Source organism: Prionailurus bengalensis, chromosome E3, assembly GCF_016509475.1.
Source record: "Prionailurus bengalensis isolate Pbe53 chromosome E3, Fcat_Pben_1.1_paternal_pri, whole genome shotgun sequence".
NCBI classification, from domain to species: domain Eukaryota; kingdom Metazoa; phylum Chordata; class Mammalia; order Carnivora; family Felidae; genus Prionailurus; species Prionailurus bengalensis.
In genome coordinates this window covers 3770341-3792172 of record NC_057357.1, presented here as the reverse complement: position 1 = coordinate 3792172, position 21832 = coordinate 3770341, and the positions used below count along the sequence as shown (strand labels likewise).

Here is a 21832-nt window from a genome sequence, read left to right as displayed (position 1 = left end):
TGGGGGCAATGAGAACCAGAAGGAGCTATGAAGAGCGAAACAGAAGGGGCAGGGCCGGAGGAAGGGCCAGGACAGGGTTGGAGGGAAGGCTCCTGCAGAAGTGGAGGCGGGGGATGCGGAGGCTGGGCGAGCGGGAGGAGGCGCCCGTCCCTGTCCCTGGTGCTGAAAGAAGAAGATGGGAAATAACGCGCTGGGGTCTAGCACTCTCGCTCCTTCACAGAACAAGCACTGGCAGGCCCCATGGATTCTCACGCGCTGCTGGTGGAATGAGGGGCAGCCTGCCCTCGGGGAACACGCATTCCGGTAAGAGATCAGGATGCTACACTTAACTGGAACGCGCGTCCTGGGGACACTGGTATGGAAAACGGAACAGACAAGAGGGCAGCAGTTGTAACCGTCCTGAGTGGAATGGAGAGTAGTTCCGCCCAAACCTCCTGGTCTTCACCATCTCACTGGGAGTGCGTGCCTCTGTAAATGGAGGCAAGGGCCAAAGAGCTCGTCTGATGATGTTTTCCAAAGCTGGCGGCAGAACTCACCGGCCCCTACATCCACTCCACAGGGCGTCCCCCACATCACGACCCTGCCATCTGCTCGGGGTCTGCCTCTCTGCTCAGCAAAGCTCGAGCTCATGAAAGGCAAGAAGGTGTGTGCCTTATTCATGTCGTTTCCTCAGCATCAAGCATCATGCCGGCACATATTAGATGCTCAGTGTTTTCTGAGTGAAATAGCAGACACAAAATCTCAATTTTTAAAAGGAGGGGTCATATACGCTGGGACAAAAAGGAGGCACACAGACTGTAAAGGCCCAGAGAAATCACAGGGCAGCCCTGCCCACTGCCCCTTCCATTCAGACGTGTGTGGAGCGATGGCCTGGGGGAACTCCAGAACAGCAAAGTACACGAAGTCCTTCCACAATGATGAGAGGTTTACTTTCTTATTCGTCCTTGAGGATTCTTCCAGGCTGGAGTGATATTCAGAATATATACTGATGGACATGCCAACGTGGTGGTAGGGGCACCAGCCAGTCAGAACAGAAGCTGGCAGGGGCACAAGGGCTCACCTTCAGTCCAGCAGGTAAAACTTGAGTGATGGGTATGATCCAGCCCATCTTTTTTTTTTTTTAATTTTTTAATGTTTGTTTATTTTTGACAGAGAGACAGAGCGTGAGAGGGGGAGGGGCAGAGAGAGAGGGAGACACAGCATCTGAAGCAGGCTCCAGGCTCCAAGTTGTCAGCACAGAGCCCGATGCGGGGCTTGAACTCACGGACCACGAGATGATGATCTGAGCTGAAGTCAGACACCTAACCGACTGAGCCACCCAGGCGCCCCACGATCCTGCCCATCTTAATGGGAACACAGTGTCCAAGGAACTAGAGCCTCCTGGATTTCTATCCAGTACACGCTTACTGTCATGATTTTTTAAACACTATAACTAAAATGAACAAAGAAATAAAAGGCTCAGAACACTGCCTATTCATTTTATACTTCTTTATAACAGTAACATTTTTTGCATATTTTTTTTTCCCAAGACTATTTTCTCATTTCAGGAGAAGCTTTCCTCCATAGGCTAAAAAAGTGTGAAACCACGTCAACTTTCTGAAATCAACTAATAACCCAAGGTCGAGTCCTGTATATGGTCTTATACCGAGGTCATTTTGACAAGGGTGCTTCCCAAAGTCTCAAAGAATAGAAAGGGAGAAGTCTGAAATTGGAAGCACGTTTGGGCTGGAAACCTTCCCACCTGAGGGCAAACATTTGTGTAATTCCAGCCTGTCTGCATTAATATAGCCACAGAGTGACATCCTGATGGGGGAGTATACTGGAGTGTGCTGTGGTCTTTCCAGGAAAATGAAGGGAGTGCACAGCGTGGGGCCTACCATGCAGGTGGGATACAGCCCCCAAGTCCATTCCCAGTAAGATGAGCAAACACACAGCTAACCGTGCAGAGCCAGCCGAGTGGGTCGCCAGCACGGCTGCTTTTCCAGCTCTGACGCCGACTGTCAAGTCCATGCTGGGGACCCACGTGGAAGAACAGCCTTCCTTTCAGGAGTTCCATCAGTGCTTTGGCACTTGTGGGCTTGTGTCTCAATGCTGCTCCCTAGGAATATCACAAAACCATGACGGCCCACAGACTTCGCAGGTGGTCATTCAGGTGTGGAGCTAGGGTGAACCAGGGAATTCTCAGCTCATGGTTTCCTCATCTATGCAACCACTTAAAATAACAGTCTTTGGGCCATGACCTGAAAAAGCCCCGCCCCCCCCATACCCCTGGGCAAATAGCAGGTCACACTGAGAATCAGCAGTTATATGTCTCACAGGCCCTGTGACATCTCTACCAAATACAGAGCCATACCAGGCTCTGATGGTAGGAACTGACTTTGTGCCTAGGAGGATATGGCTGGAGACCATAAAAGGGGAGAGGGTATGGGCGGAGTAATTACCCGGAAGAACAAAAACTCACAGGTGGAGACTGTTGCTAAGAACTGGCTAATTAGAACATACAGTGTCTACATCTTAATATCTATTTCTGGTTCCTCTTATTTCTGATACAAATTCCATGGGTTTTCACATCTCGGACGCACATGTTCTCGGAAAAGTGGGGAGTCCAGCTCTCTGGATTCAGTAATGGTCTTTAGAGCAGCTGAGTGACCTTTTACTTTAACAGACGCTTTACCTGATTTTCTTAAAGCTTAATTTAATATTCACATGCATCCTGTAAAGATCTCCAGCTTTAATCACCCGCTGTAATTGCCTTCTATGAGAGCTGAAAGAACATCATTTACAGTGATCAGCCATAAAACATTATGACTTAGTTGTAAAGGCAGAACCGAACTGTTATCAGAAGGTGGCTGGTTGTCAGGCTGCAAACAGAAAAGCAGCAACCAGATTAAGAACTTTCAACGTGATTTTAAAAATCGAAAATGATCTGCAATATAAATAATGTCAATAAAGAAAACAGAGACCGTCTCTTTGGGAGAAGACAGACTTGGGTGGAAAGTAAGCCACGTAATTAACTGTGCGGCCTTGCACGTATTATTTCTTCCCTCTGTTTCCTTGTGTGTTAAATGGGGATGCCAGTGACCTCCTAGGGCTTTTTTAAAAATGGGGGATGAAATCATGTAGAGTATCTGCATACTGGACCCAGAGCAGACTTCGGTAAATGACTGCTGTTCCTACTGTTGCAACGCACTGCATTTCTGGGTCCCCTCCAAGCTCTTATGCTGACATCCTAACCCCCCAGTGTGGAGGCAGGAGGTGATGACATCAGGATGTGGGGCCTTTGGGGGGTAATTAGGTCACGAGAATGGAGCCCTCATGAAGGAGATTCATGCCCTCCTAAAGGGACCCTTTCCACCATGGGAGTATATAGTAGGAACTCGGCATCCCAGAAGAAGGTTCTTCCCAGAACCTGACCAGGCTGGCAGTCCCCAGCCTCTGGAGTCGAGAGGAGTAAATGTCTGTTGTCCACAAGCCAGCCAGTCTGTGGTGTTTTGCTACAGCGCCCAAGCTAAGACAACGAGTATCACAGGCTTTCATCACGCATTAAGCAACATCCTGTCTTCCTATCGGGGAAAGCCCGAAAAGGATGTTAGCACAGGAGGGAATCGGGCCTGCCCTCCACGACACCCTGCAGTCACTGAGGCTGCTTCCTCTCTCCACGTTCCCTCCAAATCAGAAAACCACATATCTCATTTTTCTGAAGCACGATCTACAAAGACATTTTAGCCCAGCAAGTAGGACAATGTGAGTTTGCAAACCTTGGAAACTCTGAAGAAAGACAAACTAAACATGTGTTTCTTAATCAGTGACTTCAGAACACTAAGCCCCTTCGTAAAAGGCCAGGGGACAACATGAAAGTAAGAGTGGGATTATTTAGTCCAGGAAAGAGTAAAAGCTCCGACACAAGGGAACTTAACCACGGTCACCATCTGTATCCAACTACTGAGTAAACACAGTTTTTCACAGAAAACTCTATTTACAACTAACAACTGGTTCTGTGGCCTCATCTTGGCTGATAACCATTACTTTGTTTAGGATTTCCCCAGACGAGATGGGTAATGGATGTATGTTAGATTTGATAAAAATGATTGCGAGGAAAATTCAATTTTCCATCCCCCTTGCTTGTGCCCTCTAAAAATTGCTTATCTTTTCATATCAATTATAGCGACAGGGAAAGCAGATGAAGTACTTCAATGAATGTGACATCCGAAGTGATCCAGGCTGGGAAGGTACTTACTGCATGAGTAAGTCACAATGTTGAGTCCCTCTCAATACATGACAAGTTTTGAAATGTTCTGTTTAATTATTAAGAACCTGCAATGAAAGGATGTCAAATTCTCAGTCACCTGAATGCAAGCATGCGGCTGCTTGTTGGCTAAGGTTAAGAAATTAGATCCCAGGGTTAAGGGTAAAATTATTAGGGTTACATCCAGCTGCAGCCTTAGAAGCGCCAGTTAGAAGACTCCTGTGTCGAGATGTCTGCACAAAAGAATTTAAATTGATGTATCTCACAAGGGGACAGGAGGGGGGGGGGGTAGTTGTGAAAAACATTAAAGGTGGGCTTTGGGGGAGATTTAAGGTCTGATTACAAAGTCACTACTAGGTGACAGTCTGTGCCCTTGGATAATCATCCTATCCTAGAAAAAGCAAGTGAATGCCGACACTGTCTACTGAATGCACCAGCTGGAGCAGCTGTGCTCCACCCTGCCGGCTGTGGCTTGCTCTGGGGGCAGAGTCCGCCAAGGCCAGTCACCAGCAATGGCTGGGAAGACGAGGATGGCCGTGCGCGTCACCAGAGCAGACCAAGTCCTGTTCTACGCCCACATAGTGTCTACTGCATCCTGGGTGACAAGTGACAACACACCCTGCTGTTACGAATGCTCCGTCACCGAGTGCTGACTATCTCCTCTCCCACCCACACAGTTCGGCAAACCTGTGCTCACACTCTCACTCACGGCCACCCAAGTGTACCCCTGGCAGCTGCAAAAGGGTGCCAGCCTCCGAGCTGCATGTGCGTGAACAGTACACGGAGACTGAATGTTTATGGGGAGTGGTTCTGAGCTCAAAACAGAGCTTCCTTTTGAAAACAAAACCAAGCTCCTCTGAGGTTTGAGTGTGGAGAAGCTCTTAACGGAATGTCCAGTTCAACGGAAAGGTTGCTTCCTGAGCTCTCTATGCCTTCTCCTCTGGCCTGGACACGGGTTGGCCACCAAAGCACACCCAGTGTGCAAAATACATGCTGTTCCTTTTTAAAAGGAAAATCTAGGGTGTTGGGGGCTCAGAGAAACTTTGTATTGAGTCCCTAATCCCCTAGTCGCAATTCTTGTGATTTTGGTCGATGACCCCAACCTTTTTGGGGCCTTGGAGCCCTCAGCTCGGTAATGGTGTTGATCACGGACTCACAGGCTGTTGTGGGATTCGACAGGGAAAATGTCCGTGAAACACCTACCTGCAGCTCAAGGCTCATCAGGGCCCTGCTTCTGCCTCTCCCTTGGGGAATCACTTAACAGCACACTTATTTATAAATTGGCATCAGAGCTGCATATAGCCCAGAACAGTTTCTGCTCCTACATCACCTAGAAGAATTTTGCCAAACTGGGTTGTTCCACAGCTAACGTTAACATCTAACGCTTTTTAACACACCTTTGAAGGACTACAGAGAAGGGAATTTCACATGTATTTTAATTTTGGATATGTTAGTGTATTTTAATAAAGTAGAAGTCCGTGGCCTCTTTTATAAGTATCCGAAGGAATCTAGGCATTTGATAGAGCAGGTCTAAGGATTTGATGCACGTTGTCACCCATTTGAAAAAAAGACATCAACAAGCTTTAATTTTTAGTAGCCAGAAATCTGACCTCATTCCTTTTTCATCTTGAACCTGTACTTTCATTCTATACCTCCCACAGAATTTTATCCTAATTTATTACATTTAATGATTCCAAGTATTTTATTGATCACCCTATCATAGCCTCTGACAAAATATGCATATAAATTAAAATTTCCCAGCAACCATATGGCTCTGGGGTTAAAAAAAAAAAAGTTCTCTTGGATTGAGTTACTGTTACAATTGTTATTTGTACTCAATTAATCAAAAGTATAACCGATTTTGATGAATATTATACATAAAAAAAATCACTGAAAATGCCTCTCTCCCAGAAATGGATAGCCGTGTACCCTGATTCTTTTTTTTTTTTTTCAACGTTTATTTATTTTGGGGACAGAGAGAGACAGAGCATGAACGGGGGAGGGGCAGAGAGAGAGGGAGACACAGAATCGGAAACAGGCTCCAGGCTCTGAGCCATCAGCCCAGAGCCTGACGCGGGTCTCGAACTCACGGACCGCGAGATCGTGACCTGGCTGAAGTCAGACGCTTAACCGACTGCGCCACCCAGGCGCCCCTGTACCCTGATTCTAATCCTACTTCTTTTCCGTATATATAACTCCTTTGAAACTATGTTCGTAGAAAAGCAGATGACGGTGGAAGGAATTTTGTTACCTGGGTTTCTCTCAGTTCTTTTAGCCCCTTCTGAACTCCACATGGTCATTTATTAGTTAGGATAGATCGTTTTTTGTTCCAGTAGCAAATAAAGCGTGGAATCACAGTGCTTGGCACACAGAGGTGCGTTCCCCGCTCCCTAAGGCATCATTCCACTGGGGGCTCTCTCGGGCTGTTCTTCCAGTATCTGGACAGCTTCCAGCCTGGGCTCCACCATCTCCAAAAGTGGCCTGGCCACAGGGAAGGGAGAGCGTGAAGGTCACTTGCTGCCTCTTAAATCCCTGGCCTGGAAGCGATGTGCTTCATTCCACTCACATTTCATTGACTAGTGTTAGGCGAATCGCCCCCAAACCACAAAGAGGCCAGGAATGTCTTCCTGTCCTACAAGCAGAGGCTGCACTGATATCAGCAATCTTCAAAAATTATTTGTAACAAAAAGTCAACTGACACTGCGTTTTGGTCCTGCCTCATTTTGCAGACAGCAAGACACCGAAGCACCTAATTTATACAATGATTTATTGGAGTCCTTCACTTTCTCAATCCCGATACTGACATTTAGGATTACCCCTCTGTTTGGCACCTGGACACTCACACCCTCACTTAATGCCTGTGTTAAAGAATCGGGATGAGTGTGATTTGTGCCGAGTGAGAGAGGCAACTGTGGAAGGAAGAGAGCTCCCTGAAACTCAGGCGTGCTCAGGCAGATCTGGCTTTAGGAAGAGTATATGAAAGCACCTGGAAATAGATTCCGCAAAGATTATGCGTGCCTGCTTACCCCCTTGGAAATGTGTGTGTGTGCCCTGAGAGGTCCGCATAGGCGCTTTGGGAGACTAAGGATACTTGGTTACCCTGAATACACTAAAAAGTTGAGGGCAAGTTACAATTTATGGTTTAAACTGACTCTCTCAGACTTGCCAATGGTGAGATTAGGCTGCAATCAGCCATAAAGGGGAAAGAAAGGCAGCATGGGAAGAGAAGACGGACGAGAGCAGGTAGGTAACAGAAATAACCCAGTTTTGTCTTGTCCGCCGGGCCTCATTGGTCTTTTTTGTTGTTGTTGTTGTTTGTTTTGTTTTGTTTTAAACTAAGTCTGGTTGAGAATCACCAGTTGTACTTGATTCTAAGCCTGTCACTAACCCATATAAACATATGCCTGGGGTTGAGAAACAAAACAGAACTAGCTTTTTTTTTTTTTAAGTAAGGGCTTGAACACAGGGCTTGAACTCACGACCCTGAGATCACAACCTGAGCTGTAATCAAGAGTTGGATGGTCAATTGACTGAGCCACCCAGGCACCCCTAATCTATGTTTTTAAAGCAAAGCCATAAGAAGAAAACTAACCTTTGATAATGCCAGGTGTGTTGGTGGGATGGCCCCACATCATACACTGTAATTAATGCACATTCTCTCAAGGGGAGAACCAAAAATGTTCATTTTCAAGGAGGTAGACAGGATGCCCTCATGTATCTGTCTGCTCTCAGAACTTGCCAATGGGCTGTGGTTTCACCTTCGCCCAGACAGACATATTTGTGTCGAGTGGACCCTGGAACAACATGGGGGTTGGATTGCTGACACCCCGCACAGTTGAAAATCTGTGTATAACTTTGACTCCCCCAAACTTAACTCCTAATAGCCTACTGTTGCCAATAACATAACACTCGATTAACATAAAATTTTGTAGGTTTTATGTATTACATGCTATATTCTTATAATAAAATAAGCTAGAGAAAAAACATCATTAAGAAAATCATAAGGAAGAGAAAATACATTTACAGAGCCGTACTGTGTTTATCGGGAAAAAAACGTGCATGTAAGTGGACCCATGGAGTTCAAACTCGTGTTCTTCAAGGACCAGCTATATTTGGTTTTAACTAAACTAACTGTCACAGAATAGATAACCAGACACAAGCGTTCCTGGCAAGAGGCACAGATTGGAGTCACTCCACAGGCAGCACAGAAGAGGACGACGAACAGCGGCTCTGCATCGGCAATGATACTGGATACACAGTCCTCCTTAAACAGAGGTTGCAAGAATTTGTCCAAAAAACTAAACAGCAGGAAGACAACGTAAAATATGGATTTCCACTCAAGAAGTGTCTATTGTGCCATGAGACACGAACTAAAGATGGAATGAATCTAAAAATTAATGAAGGGGAACCTCACTGAAGTCGGCTCGGGGGCTAGAACGGGAGGCTGGAGTGACATCACTCGATGTCTCTCACAGGAAGAAATGTCTATTACAGACCCAAGAGAAGAACAATCAACAGGAAAGAAACCTCAGCTACAGGGCCCGGCAGGCCAAGATAATGCAATGTGTGCCCTAAACAAAATCAACCACCCTGCAACTCAGCCAACCGGGGACCGTCACCACCATGAACCCTTGTTTCTCCCCAATGGATGTCTGTTCAATCCCCCCCCCCCCCCCCGCCACATACAACTTCCTCCTTCTTCTCCATAAAACAACGTTCCTCTCCTTTGTTTCTTGGATTTGCCTATGGTTTTGCCATGGTTTGCTTGTCCTGAATTGCAATGTTCTGTTATTCCTGAATAAACTCACTTCTACTGGTAAAATAACTACTTGTCTTATTTTTAAGATTAATAAAATGTTCAAGATTAGCAAGACACTAAAGATACCACTTATCTCTTTTGTATCTCTTATGCTTATAATCTGTAAACAACTGAGTGTGCATATGTTAGGGTGAAGGCTCAAGGCTTGTTTCCTGATGGAGTGCCTACAAACACGCTTTAGAGACCACAGCCTACACTCAGTTCTGCTCACGCCCAGCCCCAGGATCCCCGGGCCAGAGCACGTCTCATTACACACCCCACTTAGAAGGCTCAATCCGTCCTAAATGATTAACTCATCACTCTACCATAAAGCACACGACACTTGCTATATGTGTTTCTCAAAGTTCTGGCAGTAAAGGTCCCTACAATGTGTAAAGCTGTAGCAGGATTCTAAATTGATCATTTGTGGGAGGGCCACAGTCTCTAGACAGGTTTCCAGTAATATTTCAAACTGCTACTATTGCTTTGGGAATCCAACCCACGTCAGAGCACACTTGACAGGCTCATGCCTTGCCCCCTCTCTCCCTGAAATTTTAAGGCACAAAGAAAACAAGAGAGAATCTTATCTGGGCACACAAAAGTCAGGTTTTACCGGGCAGCTCTCTCAGACGACTGTTTGACTGTTCCTGGACATTATTCTCAGGAATCCGGTCTCAACTACTAAGCCTATATGAGGTCTGCAGTCAAATTAGCATTATAGAGGACAAAAGAATGTTAAGTGGTCTTCAGAATGAAAAGCCACGGTTTGTCAGCCCGAAGGAGGATCAGCTAAAATGATATGCTAGCTGAGGACTTTGTTTGAAGAGCAGGCATTGAAATGAAAGACGTGAAAACACAGGAAGGAGGCAGGTGGCCATGTCTCTCTCCCCCTAAGCCTCCTCCCCGGCAGAGACTCTCATTACGCCTGGCGTCCTGTGCATCGGGTCAGAAGTGATGATGTGTCGAGGTGTGCAGGCGGCCGTCACACAATGATGGATTGATCATCGTGCGGAATTCCTCTCATCTCCTGACTCTACCCTTTTCTCTGATTTTAAGGAGAAGCTCTTATTCACATATTCATTCAGTTCAGAAGATCTGATCCACAAAAGTTAACTCAATGTAAAATCTTCAAAGCAAAAACCAAAAGCAGGTCGACAGGTTTATAAAAGCTTGCCTGGGTCTGACCTCAGAATAGAAACGTCTACTCTCGGGTGAGTTCAGCCCATTCTTTTTCTGGCGTGCACCTGAACTGCGGGAGCCAGCGATGAAAAATTCATGCAGGGCGCTTCAACGGTCCCACCTATGTCCTTGACATCTGCTGGCTTCACGTCACATCACAACTTCAAAGCAAATCCACCCCTGAGATGGCAGCAAGCTTTCACGGGGGAGGAGAACGGAGAGTTCAGAGATGGCCTCTCCTTCAGGACAGGAGGTATATCTGTGCAGCACATGCTACAATTTATCTTCTTGGCCAGACAAAAGGGGGAGAAACGTGAAGAGATGCGAGCGCCAGCCACAGCCATGCACCAACAGCAGGCGGCACCATTATGGGACTGCATTTCCCCGCTAATTGTCACGCTTTTGTAAACATTTATTTATTTCTATTTAAATCCTCTTTATCTTCTGCTTCCCATACGCTTCCAGTGTAGGTAAAGCGTTTGGCAAATGAAACGGTGGCGAGGTTTTGAACTCTCGAGTCCACAGTTGTTGGGGAAGATACATCATTCTCCCTGGGGGGGCTGGGTGTTAGGGCATCACTCATTTAGATGTTTGGAGGCAAGGCCGGCCCCCCTGTGCTCTCCCACCTGACACTGGGCTGTCCTGCAGGGGGGACAGCTTATTCTTACCATAGGAAACGAGAGGTGGGGCCGCCGGGCACTCTCCAATTTCAAATCAGCTACAGTACAAGGCACCAGGAACTCAACCTCCAGTTACCCCTACCAACCTCAGTCGTATTCACTACAGAAACATTATTTTACTCTCCTGATGCCGAAGAAAAATTTATCTTCGTTAAATGATAATTGGCGGTAGCATCTTTGGATTCTTCAGAAATGCTGGCTGGCAAGTTTTGAAAAAAAATTTCATCAATCTTGTTTGGTGTTTTTACAAAGCCTCCATCAGAAAAAAAAAAAAAAAAGAAAGAAACAAAAGATGTGTAAGTGTGCTGAGGACACCTCATCCCCAAGCAGCCTCCCCCGGTGCTGCAGGGAGTCCTGAACTATAGGTTCTGCCACTGTTCCGGAAGGAGCGACATGTAAACACACAGTTCTGGGGTTTCTGCAGATTTATCAATTTCCTGATCTTTAGAGGTTTCAAAATAGGATTTTTAGTGAGAAAGCGCATAATTGAGTGCCATTTAACTTTCAGCTAAATCCAATATGTCAACAGAATGTTATCCTAAGAATCAAAATAAGGCCGGTTCCTCAACCTTCTCGTTCTTCACATTTTACTTGGGCCCAATAAAAAGCAAAGACTATATAAGGAAACAGTAGGCAGCTTTTCTCCTGAGATTTAAAACAAGTCCGTCCGTATCACCAACCTCTTTATAACCCACCTTCTACACATTTTACCCGGTGCCAATGAAAAGATAAAAATACACAAGGAGCAAAATGCAAGGCAGTTAATTATAATATTTATGAGCTACTCCCAATACACTTCTGGGTTGGAGTAGAAACTGAAATTACTGAAAAAGCATTTACATATCCCAATTACCTAACGCTACGGTATCCATTAGTATGGCAACTTGCAAAATCACTGTTTTAGTTTTGTTTCCTACTGGCCTTTCTACAATAGGCAATGTAGAACACCATGGGTTCAGACTATTTCATAACTCTTTGATGTTAGCATTACATTAACCAGAATATTTGTGGAATTTTTTTCTCCCTTCCAACAGACTGAGGCCAATTTCCTTGTTTCTGACCTAGAATTTTACCAGTTTGACCAATTATTATCCTGGTAGGTATATCACAATTGAGTGATAAATCTATTTTCTAAATAGAAGAAATGGCTGTAATTGTAAAACTTGGAAATCACTAAAGCAATCAATCTATTTAATAATGTGATTTCCATCTGTTGTTATCGATACTGAAAAAAATTCTTGAGAAGTCATATTTATTTCCACTCTGGTCCTTTAAATATCAGTACCTCCTGGCCTATATTTTGTGAACACCACACCTAGTCGATGTACATAATTCTCCACAGCCTTAAAAAGGCCATGGGGACAGCCCAGTCTGGGCCCAGTCTATAATCTGGAGATCAGGTTTCAATTCCCAGGAACAAAGGGGCTTATGGCAGGATAATGGCCACTTGGGGCACTTACCAGGAACGTGAGGGGACGTAGAAGCCGACCAGGTAACCCCGGGGTCTCCTACCCCATGTTTGCTACAGACATTCCCTCGGCCAGCCCTACTTGGCTTCATGCAATCGTATCCCTCGGGGAGCACAAGCAGCAAACGCTATGATCCCAACCCATGAATGAAAGGAAACTTTTCAAACCCGAGGGGGAAGCCACTGCTCAGAGACATTTCTCAAAAAGGTGACATCTGCTACGATACAGACAAAATCACTTACTTCACCCTTGTCTGATGTGATCACGGAATTCTGAAGTCTACAACTATTTTCCACCTGTATTTTCTCAACACAAAATCACCTCATTTCATCCCATGAAGCTTCATGCTGCAAACGCCTGGCGACGGGCCCCGTGAGACGCACGCTTTAATCTTTTAGGTCAGAGTTTTTGCTTCTGGTCATTTTCCCCTTCTCCAGCAATCAACTCTGGGAGAATTCCTAGAGACCTCTTCAAAGGCCAAGTGTTTAAACTAAGTTTCCTCAGACTAACATTTCTGTAAATAAACTGCAGGTGTAACGGTAACTGTGCGTGTTCTCTTCACAATTCCGTTAAATCAGGTAGAAAAAACGGTCAGCTCATTATGATTAAGAAACACTGCTAATTTGAACACAATATTTATGTCTTCTCAAGGATTTTATTTTTAAATTAACATAACTTGTGCCTAATCTAGTCTCAAATAAGGTTCATTGATGGAACTCCTTATAAACCAAGATTTGTTGTTAAAAACAATACACGTTAAAAACGATTTTTGAAACCCCCAAAACGAATAAGATCTTGCAGTGGGCATCACTTGTTGTGTTCACATTTTACGCGTACAGCTTCAAAGAAAGCAACTATTGACAGTGGATCAATATCGAACCATGGCCACCATCCTAGAGACAGAAGATTGATTGCAAAGGGCCCCGTGAGACACGCATTAATTAAATCAAGACTTTATTGCTTTCAGAATTATCATGTGGCGTTTCAAAACTCACCTGCTACGCTCAGGTGAACGAGCGGGCTGGTCTTGCTGTCTCCGTTGCGTTCGTTGACGGCCTGCGCGTAGTAAACCCTGGCATCACCCGCTGTCGCTGCAAGGATCACCAGTTGATTTTCCAGTGTGATGGCTCTGTGTCAGACAAGAGACAGCGTCAGAGCCACTCCACAGCGCTTCTTGTTCGTAAAGCAAATTAGTTTATCAGGCCAACGAGAGAGGCGTGTCCAGGGCTTTAAAAAGATCTCGAAGGACAAAAACACACAGGCCGAGCTGAGGCACATGGCGGTGGCTGAGCCTCCTCTGGCCTCGTCCACACTCCAGTAGGGAGGCTTTGAGCCCTCTGCTTCCCTACTGACCCTCGGTTGTGAGGCGCTCACATATCCCGGGTTAGTTAAAAACTCAGAGCTTCCCCTGGGAACTTGTAACAAGTTCAAGAAATCCCAGAAGGGCTGGTCTTTTTCTTTCAGGCAGGGCCGTGAGATCACACCATGGCCACAAACTATAAATAAACTCTCAGATGGAAGGTGGAACCGCCCAAAACCTAGACCGGGGGGCAAATGAATTTGCTGCGGTTTTCTCCGCCTCCCAAGGAACCTCATTAGAGTTTCTGTACCTCTATTTCTCAACTGGCGGGTAGAAGAAAAGTCGCCAGGGGGCATGGTGCTGGCCCTTTCAACTGGATTCTCCCATAACTGCTGATGCCAGGCCTGCTCGTCCTTCACCCCAGCCATCTCCCCGCCCCGCCCATTTCACAGTCTGACCCCTCCTCACGGAGACTTCCCATAGAGCCCAATTCTGCTGCAGGAAAGAACCTGGGAGACACATTTGACCAGCCACCCTCTCTTCAGAAATGAGAAAACTGAGGAACAGGGAGGTTAAGTTATTCGTTCAAGGTAACCTAGCAAGGTAACAATACCAGAGGGAGAACACGATCTTCCCACGTATGAACAGATGCTCTGCCAACCAGATCACACCCAGACTCACCAGGTTATTCAAAAGAAGAGGAAGAAGAACAACAAAGACACAACTTCCATAAATCCAAGCAGCTTTTAATTAAAATAAGCTGTCCTGGTATCCTCTGCTCTTGCTAGCATTTGTAGATTTTGCTACAAAACACAAAATACAAAGGGCGGCCTCCCACTGAGAGTAAGACACATTCTGAGCACCAAAGGGCTCTTAGTTCCCAATGCTGGGAGCACCTTGGGACCTGAAGTGAATCCCATGGCTGCACACAAGTTGTCATTCTACAGGAATTTGTAGAATTATTTGTTCATTTTATTTTATCTTGATTAATTAATCCATTTATCTATTTTAGAGAGACACAGAGAGAGCAAGCGAGCAAGCACGCGAACGGGGGCAAGAGGCAGAGCAGGCCCTACGCTCAATGTGAAGCTCAACGTGGGGCTCGATCCCACGACCCTGGGATCATGACCTGAGCCAAAATCAAGAGTCAGACGTTGAACCACCTGAGCCACCCAGGCGCCCCTATTTGTTCATTTTAATCCTAGGCAGTTGTAGCCCTTCCAAATCCAGATAAGGTCTCCATTCTGGTAACAGAAAAAACACAGAAACTGGGTGATCTGTCACGGGGAATTTTACTATAATAATAATTTTTTCCTTCCTGCTACCTTCTGGAAAGCTTTTTCAAAAACTCAACTTTTATACTTTATACAAGATTATCTTGAGAAGTTAACTGCTTATTCAGGGTTCCCATACGATATATTGCAGCTTGAGGTCTCTAAGACTAACTCACCTCTTTCTCACAAAAATTTCCCTATTAACAAGTTTTCAATTTTTATTCCCATAAAAATACCTCAAAGAAGCTGTACTATAATTATTTATGACTCCTTTATAGATTCCTTTATAGAACCACAGAAATTGTTCCATTTTATTTTAGTGCACGTCACACCAGCACCTAAAATTAAATATGAATATTTATTACACCTGAAGTTACACCTTAATAGTATAACTTTAAAAACTGAGTATGTCATAACTTTTTTCCTTAACATCTGATTTTTGCCATAGTAATTTCAAATATGCCTATGATTTCTCAGAATTATTCTGCAAAAATGCCTATTCTCTATATTATTTATGACATTGTCTCAAGGCTATTAAAAATTAAAAAGTACATAAAGAACAAAAATATTAAAGTTTACATCTATGATAATTTGTATCTTTAAGCCCATTTTTTCTTCTAGTTTTTAATTTCTAGACCATTTTAAGTCAAAACTTATGAGGAAAAACTTGTCTATGCCAAAAAAGACACCGCAAAAATGCCAAAGCTTTGGAGAACATTAGATTAATGAGGACTTTATTCTTTCTTCCTCTCCAACTCTTTCTGAACAGAGCATGTCTAATGAAGAAACTGATTTTTTTAATGAAAATTAAACTATCTAAAGACAGTTATCTTAATTTCAGATAATTCAGATAATTGTTATAATGGTGGCGAAAAGAGAAATTAAAAAAATTTTTTTTAAATGTTTATTTTTGAGAGAGAGACAGTGTGAGTGGGGGAGCAGCAAAAGAGAGACGGGGGACACAGAATCCGAAGCAGGCTCCAGGTTCTGAGCTGTCGGCACAGAGCCCGACGCGGGGCCCAAACCCATGAACCGTGAGATCATGACCTGAGCCGAAGTCAGACACTTAAACGACTGAGCCACCCAGACGCCTCTGAAAAGAGCAATTTTTTTTTTTTAATTTTTTGTTTTTCAACGTTTATTTATTTTTGGGACAGAGAGAGACAGAGCATGAACGGGGGAGGGGCAGGGAGAGAGGGAGACAGAATCGGAAACAGGCTCCAGGCTCTGAGCCATCAGCCCAGAGCCCGACGCGGGGCTCGAACTCCCGGACCGCGAGATCGTGACCTAGGCTGAAGTCGGACGCTTAACCGACTGCGCCACCCAGGCGCCCCATGAAAAGAGCAATTTTTAAAGACAGCGGAGCAGGTACCACACGTTCATTCTTCTTCCCCAACAGACCTTGATTCTGCTGAGCCCACACCTTGTGTGGGGCACCACACATGCGGGCAAATCGGCCCATTCGCAGCACCAGGCATGTCTCTTGGTCATCGTAGGCCAGTACAGGTACTGGTGCCACGCTCAAGACCATCAGGGGCTGGTCCGGGGCCCAAGTTGCCCAGCAGCTGAAGGAGGCGGAGCTTGCTTGGGGGGGAGCTCTCACCCCTCCGGGAGGCCAGGCAGGAAATGTGCTGTCCTGAGCTGCAGGCAGCCACCCTTGCAATGCAGAGGAAAGGCGGTGCATAGATAAGAGCAGGAGGAGGGACAGAACTTTGAGAGTCAGAGCAACTTAGTCAACAACCTGAAGGCAAAGATGAGGAAGTATGCTGAGTGATCCTTCAACATGACTCTCACATGTGTCCATAAAATATTCTGTGAAAACGTCTGGTTACTGAGGTGGGGGTTGACTTCCAACATTGATTCCACATCTCCAGCATTTTACACTAGCAAAGTGGTTTGCAGAATTGACCCCAACTAGTCTAAGCTGATCATCGTAATCCAACCCCTCTTGCCAGTGACTGACAAAGGAGACCGGGCTTGAACCAGGTGGCTTTGGCATGTATGTGGTGACTGTCCCTGCTCTGGGGCAGCTGCCTCTAGGCCCCTCTCACCAGATGGAAGGACAGGGTTTCCAGGGCTGGGCACCAGGGCTTTTCTCCCGCCACTAGATGAGAGCAAGGAAGCGTGTTGTCCAGATGTTCGCAGTGGCAATGGGGTGACCACGAAGAGAGCCACCTTAGTGTGACGCTTATGACGTCGGCAGCAGGAGAGAGAAAAAAGAAAGAACTGGGGTCTTTCACCTTGCCAGCTGCCCCAGTCAATGAACCACATCCTGCAGCCCATCCCATCTCCGGGCTTGCTATTTCGGGGAATGAGGTACTTCGTTCATGTTTGAACTTGTGTAAGTTAGGGTTTCTGTTACCAGAAGTCACATAAATCCAGGTACAGCATATACAGTAGCGTCCCTTTAGAGTTCAAAAAGAGAAGAAGGCATTCTCAGGGCATAAAATGTTAATAGTTCCTGTTGAGTGGTAGGATTATAACTTATTTTCTTTCGATTTCTGTGTTTTAAAATATTTTTCCAATTTTTCCAGGATAAATCACTTTTGTTACAGAAGAACAACTTTCAAAATGAACGCAAGGGCACGCACTGAATACTTTGCCCATAATATGGACTACTTGGCTTTTTTATCACATAATTCCAAAGTACTAATTTAAAACTTACATTGACTCTGCAGGAAAATTATAGTATTAAGCCAGAGAGATTCTTCCTTTATTTTAACTTTATTAAAATAAACGTATGTATGGTTTTACATAAAACTATTTCCTTAGTCTTCCCCATTTTAATTCTACATTTCAAAATGAAATCTTGTAATTCTAATTCTTTGGGATAGTGATAAAGATAAGAATACACTAACTTAGAAACGTAATCCAGTATGGGTAAAATGCACCACAGCTTGGGAAACCAGAGTGTCAGACTCATGAAGGACAAGTTAAAGGGTCACCTGCTACTGACTATAAGCACAGGGAGTTTTCAGAGAGAAACCTATCAGCTGTCCTTCGTCGTGGGGCTGCCCTAAGGAGGAGATGCTGTGATTCACAAGAGAGCTCATTTTTTAAAGGGCACGTTCCAAGTGCCTTTGACTCTGCACTTGATTCTCCCAATACTTTCTTGAGGCAGTAAGCAAAATAAGAATTCTCTATTTTGGGAAAGTTAAAACCTCAGAGAGTTCCTTGGGGTCTCTGACCGACAGCACTGATCAGAATCCCCCGTGAGGGAAAAACGCCCCTGGGTGCCTAGACCCAAGGGCTTATGCATGTGATGTGTGGGGTGGGGGTGGGGAGCCAACCAGGGGGTACAGCTACAAGTGAGTTTCCTGCCACACCTGCCAACGTCCGAGGACGTCACATTCTGGACGCCATAAAGAACACCTGCTTTCCAACCTGTGGCACAGATACATTAATTACAGAAGTGCCCTTGGTAGTGGAAGAAAACAGCCCAGCATGCGCCTCACCTTGGAGCTGCAGGAATGGAAGGGCAGATGTTCGCACGGACTGCCATGGGAAGAGACGTAAGTAACTGTGTCCACTGTTCAGTCAGCCTGGAGTCCCCAGGCCTAACTCAGAGTGGAGGAGATACGAAGCTGAACCAAGTGCACACTGCCCATATCCCAAGGAGCTCAGATTCAGTGTTCCTTTTTAAAATTTAACTTAATTAAAAAATGTTTATGTAGTTTTGAGAGAGAGCAAGCTGGGGAGGGGTAGAGAGAGAGAGGGAGACAGAGAATCCCGAGCAGGCTCTGCACCGTCAGCACAGAGCTGGATGCGGGGCTTGAACTCACGAACCACGAGGTCATGACCTGAGCCGAAATTAGGACTCAGACGCTTAACCGACTGAGCCCCCTAGATTCAGTGTTTTTACAAACTACAGGAAGTAATAGGAAACACTTTATTAACTTTCCCCTAAGAGTGGCTGTGGGCCCAAAGTGGCAGTCCCGGGGGACATCCAAAAAAATCTCCATGATGTGCCTCAAAACTTTCAATGCAACCCATCCTTGGGCTTTCAAAAAAAGATAAACGGTCTTCGATTATCAGTAAGTTTTTTGATCCTTGACACCGTTCACACAAACTGGATGGTAATACATACATTGATTTATACATTATGATAAAAATTCAGCGAAGGGTTCAGTAAAATAAGAACTGTGCCCATAAAACATAAAAGCATAACTTGGGTTTGTGGTTTTACTATCACAAATGGTAAGGCAGCATTTGATTAAGCTTGTATTGATATTCAAGTACATTTTTTTAAAAACTTTAGAGCACAAGGAAATGAAGGACATTATTTTTAGGTCCTTAAAAACACAAACATCTAAAATGTTCTCCGTGTTAATTAAACAATTAAGTTTTGAATGGAATGGTTTAAGGCTTATTGTTCTGAGTAGAGCCTGCATCTCAAGCCTTACAGCCTCACAGCTACTTCAAGGCAGACAACTTCAAAATTAATGTACTCCCATTACTGGTATAGTTATAAGAACTAAGATTGCTTTCGAGTAGTTTTGGCAATAATGAGTCTCTGGATATTCAATAAACGTTAAGGCACCGGAACGTCATGTGTATTTAGCCACAAAGTAAACACGTGCTGCTGACCGTTTGCGGTGGGTGCAGGAAGAACATTTTGAAACCAAGTGAAGAATGTGGGAGGCCTGTTTCTTAGAATTTCAAACCAACGGAAAGGACGAGGTGAGCTGAGAAGACAAGAATACTCAGGATAGATGGCGGGAAACAATGGGTACATGGGATGGCAATTCAGCACCATTGTACCGGGAACACAGCCCCCAAGGAGAAAGGCAGCCATCAGATGTGAGAGGGGTGGCTGTCTGGTAACACACACAGTGTCCTTCTGTGGTAGGAGAAAGACCACGAGAGATGGAAGAAAGAGACAGGGAGGGGCTGGGCCAACTTTCCACCAGCTTAGTTACCAATGTGGTCCACGCCTTGCCAAACATTTCAATTTAGTCCACAGAGGGGCTCTTTTCTATAGCATGTATAGGTAGTTTCATAAGGGCAAGTATATGGGGAAATAGAGGTAAATTTATATAAAGTCTTCAACGTAATTCTTCTATCCTATATGAAGTGTCCACTCTTAATTACAGATACAAGTGGGAGTACATTACGGGATAGGATGTCTGAGACGATTACCACCTTAAAACTGTTTGGATGTGAGGTATATTCAACACTCACATGTTCTGCCTTATGCACACTTGTCCCCCAGTATTTAAGCACAGAGCCTGACTGATTCATACATGTTGAATGAATAACAAGAAGAAAACATACAGGTATTCATTTTTCTCTCTTCATGCTTAAGCTTTCAACTCCATCTTGGTGCCAGAACCCAGGCCAGGAAAGAGATAATCCAATCACCCCATGAGTCCGTATGGAGTGACTGCTGTGTGAACGACACTGTCCAGGGAAGGTAACCAGGGAATATGGTCCCTGAACACAAGGAGGGAAGAACACATCCAAAAGACAGAAGAAGAAAATGGCAGCCGTATGAGGTCCCCAATGCGTATTGTATAGAATGTTAAAGGAGGAGGAGCCAAAGAATCAGCCAAGCCACCAGAAAACATGGAGATCTGACATCTATCTTCCTGGTGACAGCTCCTTAAGAAGTAAAATGCAGATGTCACATTAGAAACACAGGCCAGGTCCTCTAGCCCAAAACATATGTAACACCTCAGGAACGGGGGGGCTGCCCCTGGAGGTGACATGGAAGGAAGGACCGGTTTCCTACCCACGTGTCTGGCCTTCGACCCAAAGCTCTGGCCCAGGGCTCCTGTGAGACAGCACATGTCCCAAAGGACAACGCGTCCGAATTTCTCTCAACCGGTGGGCCTGGCCCGCAGCTTTGTAGACTGCTTACCAGCAGCACGAGCACGGGGTGAGCATCCCGGTCAGTAGGCCCAGCCGTAGCAGAGAAACTTCCGGGTGCCATAGAGAGAAGCGGAGAGGACACCCTCCTGGGCATAGTGTCTGTCTCTGAATGAGAGCAGAAAGGACACCAGAGCTCAGAGCTTCTTCACCTGCTCCAAGAGCAGCTCCTGGCGGCCCGAGATTAAACACGGCCTGCCTTCAAGGTAAAATCTCCAACGGTCTCCAGAGAAGACACCCCCTCTGTCCGCCAGTACGAGATCACGGCAGACGATAGGCAGGAACTCCGTGGATAAACCCAGGCTGAAGTAATCACAATACTCTGTACATGCAGAAAGGTTCTTGAAATGACCAGGCAAGTGTGGCCCGTGTGGATGGACAGGCCCAGAATCAGGTCTGGCTCTGATTTGTTCCCTCAGCTTCACTACTTGGTTTTTTCCATCTGCGCAACAGGAGTGACCATATTCCCATCAAAAGGACCTTCGTGAAGTACCAATCAGGCAACGACGTGAATGAGCCTGACACGGCATCCTCACTCGGTGTTTGCTGAACCTGAATCTGGCTCCTCAGTCTATCAGGCGCGCTGTGTAGGTAGTAAAATACTAAATGCAGTCAAACGTCCTCCTTCCAGGGTGAAATATCAAATACTTGGTAGCATTCTACTTAACAGACTGCGATACAAACACGGCCGAGTCGCTGAATTACCAGATTCACGTCATAAAATGATGCAGAGCTGCTACTACCTAAAGCCATCCGTGCAGGAGCTGGACCAACGCGGCAGCAGGAGGGCCTAGGAAACCTCATTTCCAGGCCTTTCCATCCATCAACTGCCCCAGCAGCAACACCCACTGTACAAGACCTTAATGCCAGAAAATTCCTGGCCTCCTCTCGACACATGTTGATGTGTCGTAAACAGAATCGATCCTCCTCCTCTTGGAAAGATGCCGCGGATCAGCAGAGACGGAAGAGAGAGGGAAAAATTACAGGGCAACTTGATAAAATTCCTGGAGGGTGTATT

General features: G+C 45.5%; 1 protein-coding gene across 1 annotated transcript in view; it reads right to left on the bottom strand.

Annotated features, from left to right (window-relative positions):
- SDK1 (sidekick cell adhesion molecule 1) overlaps positions 1–21832 on the bottom strand; it is an 883215-nt gene that overhangs the window by 342166 nt on the left and 519217 nt on the right. Inside the window, exon 5 of the mRNA XM_043561368.1 lies at positions 13368–13501. Coding sequence (XP_043417303.1) covers positions 13368–13501 — 134 coding nt within the window. The remainder of the gene's footprint in view (positions 1–13367; positions 13502–21832) is intronic.